Consider the following 7,243-nt stretch of genomic DNA (forward strand, 5'->3'; position numbering starts at 1 on the left):
AGTCAGGGCAGAGGGCTAGGCACATGTGAGGGGGTGCAGGTGTCAGTAGGGGGATTGGGTATGTGTGGGGGTGCCAGAGTCAGGGCTGGGGTCATGCGGGGGGTGTGTGAAGGAGTCAGCAGAAGACTACGTGGTACAGGGCTTAGGGCAGGGGCCTGGGGGTGTGCGGGGGTGCAGGGCTCAAGGCAGAGGACTGGGTGATTGCCCCCCCAAACCCCCAACCCCCCTCACTCCTTGTCCCGACTACCCCCTCGTGGGACCCCACCCCCTATCCAAGCCTCCCTGCCCCTTGCCTCCTGACTGCCCCCCTAGGACCCCACCCCCTACCTGTCCTCTGACTGCCCCAACCCTTATCCACACCCCGCACCCAGACAGAACTCCCTGGACTCCCATGCCTATCTAACCACTCCCCATCCCGACAGGTTCCTCCAGAACTCTGGACCCATACAACACCCCCTGCTCGCTGCTCGCCCAATCCCTCTCCACACCCCTACCTCCTGATAGCCCCACTGAACTCCCAATCCCCCCAGCTTCTTGGCCCTTGACCATCCCGAGACCCCCCCCCGCCTAACTGCCTCCCCAGGACCCTCTTTGCTGCCTGTCCCGACTGCCCTGACCCCTGTCCACGCCCCACCCCCTAACAGACCCCAGGGACTCCCATGCCCCATCCAACCCACCCTGCTCCTTGACTGCCCCCTCCAGACCCCCGCCCCAACCACCTCCTCATATCCCACCCCCCCATCCAACCCACCCTGCTCCCTGTCCCGACTGCCCCCATCCCTTATCCACCCCCCCCCCGACCCCTTACCATGAGGTTCCCCGCTGATCCGGAGCCCTGCCACCGCGCACGCAGCGCTCTGAGGGGCAGGGTGGGGCTGCGCAAGGCGCGGGCCTCCAGATGAGCGGGGAGCATCTTCCCTTCCCCATGGAGCCAAATGGTGCCCCGTGGGAGCGCTCAGCCCCAGCCCCCAGAGCGCTGTACGCCACAGCATGGCTCATGCGGAAGCGAGGGGGAAGGCAGGGGAGGGGCCGGCGGCTTGCTGCGCTTGGCCCAGCACTCCAGCCCTGGAGCGCGGACCCTGCAGCTTGCCGCATTGGCAGGTTTTTTAATGGCACACTGGGGTCCCGGCAGGCCCCAGCGTGCCATTAAAAACTGGCTCGCGTGCCCTCTTTGTCACGCATGCCATAGGTTGCCAACCCGATGTAGACTATTCCTCAACTTTTATTAGCTCTACAGTGCTACCAGTTGTAGAATTTGATATTGATAGTACAGAGCAGATCTGTTGAGTAAGATAGCACCATTTTTACACAGAAAAAGTGCCTACTACTATTTTAAATTTGAGAAACTCTTCACAGCATTGAAAAAACACTATGAACAACATGCTCTCAGCCATTACTTTTATTATTCAGTGTTTTATACACTCCATTTATAATTCTTTCCAGACTGCTGCACCTAAAGGGCCATGATTTTCCTTGATCTCGGTATGAAATTTCCTGATATCAGTGTGAGTACTGAGTGTGTAAAGAGAGTAAAATAAGGCTCAAAATATGAGTAAACTCATTTCAGAAGACACTCAACACAACAGAAGCACTTGCATTTCCTCTGCCCCCACATTTAACTGATGATAGAGTGGGAATAGTATACATTCCATTATTTATTGGAAAATATTGTTATTCTAGTTTTACATTACTATCTCTTGTGCATCTTAATAAAACAATAAGAACCACCAGTAACTACACCTTGAAACCCATCCACACTGAAGCCAGTAGTTTTCTTTTTATATATTAAAAAAATACTGCTCTGTTGATCATTTTCACAGATGCTTCTGACCCAGTTTAATGTCTAAGATTTTTTTTTTCCAAAAAAGATGTAACTAACGTTTATCAAAATGGTGAGTTTTCAAAACATTTAATAGCTAAAACAAAATATTAAAAGTGAGGATATCCCAGAAGTTTATTATTTTTAATAGTAGCAGTCATAAAATATGCTTATATAGAAATCCATGTTTATCTGAAAAACAAAGTGTAAATGGTATTTCACAAGTTTAATTTGCTTAAAGAGTTTTGGTGGTTGAAATCACCCTGATCATTATTTACTGACAATTTACTATTGTAATAATGTTAAACAGGATCACATATTATTTTAGGATTAACTTTAAAATGTTACAACTTTTCATAAAAATAGTCAGCCAACTATTTTCTCTCTTTTCAAACAATAATAGTGAACATTGTGGGCAACAAATTTCAAACAGACAACCTTTTCCTTGAAATTTAACAACTTTCAACCATTCAAGTACTATGGCCCCTATATACATTCCTATGCAGCTAAAAAGACATGGTAGACAACTGAGCACACTACCACCAAATCGTAAGAATTACAAAATTATTACCTTAATCTTTTAATTAAAAATAGAAGACTTAGGTAGACTATTTAGCAAATAAAACAGCACGCTAGTGTGCTCTATATTAAGGCATACCTTTAAATGCACACTTCTTGCGATCTATAAGAAGTTATTTACAATTGCTACAGTGTGAAAGGAACAATAATGTAATTGTTCTGCAAAACTGAGAAATACAAAATATCTGGAAGCCTACATTTTCAGAGTACAAAAGTAACCCTCAGTTCTTATGTGTCCTACAGGATCTCTTGAGGATTTCTTAAAGCTGGGGGTAAATTTGAGGGTTTTGATTCTTCATCAAGAAGTACCAAATCTTCAATTTCACGTCCTTTGTACTTTCTTTTACATATCTTTACAATAACATTCTTCTTTAGAAATAATTTCAAAGCTTCCCTCGAAGCTATAGCTTTGGCATTTTCCTTACTTTTTCCACAGCCAGTACCCAAATAAACAGACTTGCACCTCAGTTCACAAACTATATTTTCATGAGAGCTTTTATTTTGAGGTAAGTCTGCAAGTTCCTTCAGTGGAACAAAAGTTACATCTAAAGTGGCTTTCACAGACTGAATGGATGAGTTTAGAAGTTCTGCATGATTCACATTGGGACTAAAACCTCCAACAGCAACCAACTTCCAAGCCACAGATTTGTACAGTCTATTGAAAAAAGGCTGTCTTTCTTTTGCATCTTCACTTGTTAATGGCTTCCATGACACTTTAGCAGGACTTTCACTAGTCTGGGAGCTGCTTTTGGAAGCCACCGCTGATGCGCTGGTCTGGGAACTGCTTTTGGAAGCCACCAGTAGAGCGCTGGCCAAGGAGCTGCTTTTGGAAGCTGCCGTAAGAGCGCTGGCCTGGGAGCCGCTCTTGGTAGCCGCCGCCGCGGGCGGAGCGCTGGCCTGGGAGCCGCTCTTGGTAGCCGCTGCCGCGGGCGGAGCGCTGGCTTGGGAGCCGCTCTTGGTAGCCGCTGCCGCGGGCGGAGCGCTGGCCTGGGAGCCGCTCTTGGTAGCCGCCGCCGGAGCGCTGGCCTGGGAGCCGCTCTTGGTAGCTGCCGCCGCCGGAGCGCTGGCCTGGGCGCCGCTCTTGGTAGCCGCTGGAGCACTGGCCTGGGCGCCGCTCTTGGTAGCCGCTGGAGCACTGGCCTGGGCGCCGCTCTTGGTAGCCGCTGGAGCACTGGCCTGGGCGCCGCTCTTGGTAGCCGCTGGAGCACTGGCCTGGGCGCCGCTCTTGGTAGCCGCTGGAGCCGGAGCGCTGGCCTGAGAGCTACTTTTGGTAGCTGCCTGAGCGCTGGCCAGGGAGCCGCTTTTGGTAGCCACTGCCGCCGGAGCGCTGGCCTGGGAGCCGCTCTTGGTAACCGCTGGAGCACTGGCCTGTGAGCTGCTTTTGGTAGCCGCTGCCGCTGGAGCGCTGGCCTGGGAGCCGCTCTTGGTAACCGCTGGAGCGCTGGCCTGGGAGCCGCTCTTGGTAACCGCTGGAGCGCTGGCCTGGGAGCCGCTCTTGGTAACCGCTGGAGCGCTGGCCTGGGAGCCGCTCTTGGTAACCGCTGGAGCGCTGGCCTGGGAGCCGCTCTTGGTAACCGCTGGAGCGCTGGCCTGGGAGCTGCTTTTGGTAGCCGCTGCCGCCGGAGCGCTGGCCTGGGAGCCGCTCTTGGTAGCCGCTGCCGCTGGAGCGCTGGCCTGGGAGCCGCTCTTGGTAGCCTCTGCCGCCGGAGCGCTGGCCTGGGAGCCGCTTTTGGTAGCCGCTGCCGGGGCGCTGGCCTGGGCGCCGCTCTTGGTAGCCGCCGCCGCTGCCGGGGCGCTGGCCTGGGCGCCGCTCTTGGTAGCCGCCGCCGCTGCCGGGGCGCTGGCCTGGGCGCCGCTCTTGGTAGCCGCCGCCGCTGCCGGGGCGCTGGCCTGGGCGCCGCTCTTGGTAGCCGCCGCCGCTGCCGGGGCGCTGGCCTGGGCGCCGCTCTTGGTAGCCGCCGCCGCTGCCGGGGCGCTGGCCTGGGCGCCGCTCTTGGTAGCCGCCGCCGCTGCCGGGGCGCTGGCCTGGGCGCCGCTCTTGGTAGCCGCCGCCGCTGCCGGGGCGCTGGCCTGGGCGCCGCTCTTGGTAGCCGCCGCCGGGGCGCTGGCCTGGGCGCCGCTCTTGGTAGCCGCCGCCGGGGCGCTGGCCTGGGCGCCGCTCTTGGTAGCCGCCGCCGCCGCCGGAGCGCTGGCCTGGGCGCCGCTCTTGGTAGCCGCCGCCGGAGCGCTGGCCTGGGCGCCGCTCTTGGTAGCCGCCGCCGGAGCGCTGGCCTGGGCGCCGCTCTTGGTAGCCGCCGCCGCCGCCGGAGCGCTGGCCTGGGCGCCGCTCTTGGTAGCCGCCGCCGCCGCGGGAGTGCTGGCCTGGGCGCCGCTCTTGGTAGCCGCCGCCGCCGCGCTGGCCTGGGCGCCGCTCTTGGTAGCCCCTGCCGCAGCACCAGACAATGTACTCTTCTTTTCATGTTTGGTTTCCATAGTTGAATGATAATTCATTCTTGACTCAGTTCCAGATGAAGCTGGTGCTGCAGTTGAATTTTGCTTGGTAGTTGTTTCATAATTAGCTGCTTTTGTTTCTGTTCCCGTTCCTGGCACTGCACTCTTTTCTTGGTTTGAGATAGAGGATGACAGTGAATGCTCTGAATCTTTTCCCACATCTTTTTCCTCTTTCTTTGGCAACGTGCTCTCTGTCTCCTTGGAAACTTCTGTCTTTCTCAACTTAGCATCATTTCCAACATCCTTAGAATCTCTGCTTTTGTCAACAGCTCGTTTCTTGCAAGGTTCCTCTACCCCTTCTAAAAAACAAACAGAGTTATGTCCTTACTTCCATAACTATATAATGTATAGCTCCCTGTCTACTGGCAATTGATTTAAAGTTTCTAGAGAGATTAGTCCAAACAAAAATCTCTCCTGGCCCTACAACTGATTAGTTTAAATCAGTGGTTCTCAACTAGGGGTATGTGTACCCCAGCCAGAGGTCTTACAGTGGTATATCAACTCATCTAGATATTTGCCTATTTTTATAACAGGCTCCATAAAAAGCACTAAAAAAGTCAATACATACTAAATTTCATACAGACAAAATGAGAAAATAAGTAACTTTTCAGTAATAGTGTGCTGTGACACTTTTGTATTTTTATGTCTGATTTTGTAAACAAGTATTTTTAAGTGAGGTGAAGCTTCTGATATTCAGGACAAATCAGACTCCTGAAAGGAGTACACTAGTTTGGAAAGGTTGAGAACCAATTGTTTAAACACCCACAAACTCAAGAGTTTGAAATCTGATTCCAAATGTTATCTTGAAATTCCAAGGCATTTCAGCCTCAGAGAGATATGCTAAACTGGGTGCTATGATACAAACATAGATCCAGGGTTCAAATGCAAGGTTTTGATTTGGACACCTATTTTGTTTACTAAAGCTCTTCAAAGCACTGTTTTCTTTTGAGAATTTATTTAAAACTAGACACGTTTACAGCCAATATGAGTATAAAGTTGGATATGCTTCACATTGGTTATCATTAATATGAGAAAAGCCCACTGTGAGCATAATATAATAGGGTGAAAAATCAGAGAACAAATACTTGCAACAGGTTGACAAACCTATTTAAAGAATACTTTTAACTTAGTAATTCAGAAGCATTTGATGCAGTCAAACAGCAACACTACTGCTTAAAAGAGCAAGATACCATACTCTCATGTTTAAAGTTTAACACTAAGACTCACAAATGAGAGTTAACACTGACATAAAACTATTATCCTGAGAGGTTTTAAATCCTGGCTATTTCACCGATTATTAAAGATGGTCAAAGGCAAGTTCTCAACATTTGAAAATCGTTTTCTAGACTCCTAGGAATTGTCACAGCTATGATCTGCTAACCATTGCTACTTGATATGCCTCTTTTCTTCACCTTGGCAACCAGTTCATCTCTCGTAGTGTGGGCAGGCGCATCGGTCACTTTGATGCCTTCAGCCATTTCCAGCACCTTTTCCATCACTGACAGCGGGTACCTGGGCAGGGGAGACAACGAGAGCGAGCTCAGCACGTCTCCAAGGGAAACGCGCGCCCGGCAGGCCGCAAACGGGGCGCCCCAACCCTGGTCAGTGCCCCTCCGCCACCGCCCACCCCACTCACCGGCAGCCGAGGAAGACGTGGTTGGCCCACACCATGGAGAGAGAGACGAGGCGCTGCAGGGCCCCGCTGTCCCCAGCCGGCGAGCCCCCCGCGTTGCGCAGCAGGAACTCGCGGCGGTGCCGCCAGTGGTGCTCGGGCTCGCAGTCCCCGCGCAGCGTCTCCACCCAGGCCGCCTCCTCCCGGCTCCGGCCCAGCGGCTCCGAGGCCGCGGCCTCCGCCATGTTCGCGGCTCGGCCCCGCGGCGCCTGCCCGCCTCGCCTTCGGCTGAGGCCGCTACTGCAGCGGCTTCCCGCCTGCACGCGCGTCGCGAGCCCGACCACCGGCGAGCCCGGACCCCCTCCCGCCTCGAGCCGCTGCAGCGGGCGCGCGGGGACCGCTCTCGGAGCCAAGAACAACGGATGCAGCCGATTCGCCGCTTCCTTCCGTCTGTCCATTATGACCTCACTACCGGTGCGGCCGCCCTCTTCCCTCGGCGGGAGAAACCGAGCCGCGGCCGGCAGCCAGCCAGCCGGCCGCCTTCCCAGCGTGCTGTGCGGTTCGAACTGGTGTCTCTTGTCTCTCTCGGGCTCTACCGCTGGGAGCGCTTAGGGAAGCGGGCGGCTGCACCGCCCTCATAAATAGGAACGTCCGTCCCGTCCCGTTCCAGGAGTGATTATGACGTCATCGGGGCGCTGTCCTAGCTTTGTGCCCAAGATACTTGGCAGGAGGGTCAGGGTCTG

The 7,243-nt window shown here is 53.6% G+C and overlaps 1 protein-coding gene across 8 annotated transcripts; it reads right to left on the reverse strand.

Moving 5' to 3' along the window:
• Positions 1–1,384: 1,384 nt before the first annotated feature.
• On the reverse strand, positions 1,385–6,853 carry CDKN2AIP (CDKN2A interacting protein). 8 transcript variants are annotated; one of them, XM_030564169.1, is made up of 4 exons: positions 6,525–6,853; positions 6,270–6,400; positions 3,917–5,187; positions 1,385–3,808 (listed from the first exon to the last, which is right to left on the reverse strand). In XM_030564169.1, exons 1-4 carry the CDS (start codon positions 6,743–6,745, stop codon positions 2,636–2,638), a joined length of 2,796 nt encoding a protein of 931 aa, XP_030420029.1. In that variant the 5' UTR covers positions 6,746–6,853; the 3' UTR covers positions 1,385–2,635. The 8 variants fall into 8 exon arrangements, with proteins under 8 accessions (XP_030420029.1, XP_030420023.1, XP_030420024.1 ...); XM_030564163.1 differs by having other exon boundaries at positions 3,845–5,187; XM_030564164.1 differs by having other exon boundaries at positions 1,385–3,652; positions 3,689–5,187.
• Positions 6,854–7,243: the final 390 nt, after the last annotated feature.

Source organism: Gopherus evgoodei, chromosome 5, assembly GCF_007399415.2.
Source record: "Gopherus evgoodei ecotype Sinaloan lineage chromosome 5, rGopEvg1_v1.p, whole genome shotgun sequence".
Taxonomy (NCBI): Eukaryota; Metazoa; Chordata; order Testudines; family Testudinidae; genus Gopherus; species Gopherus evgoodei.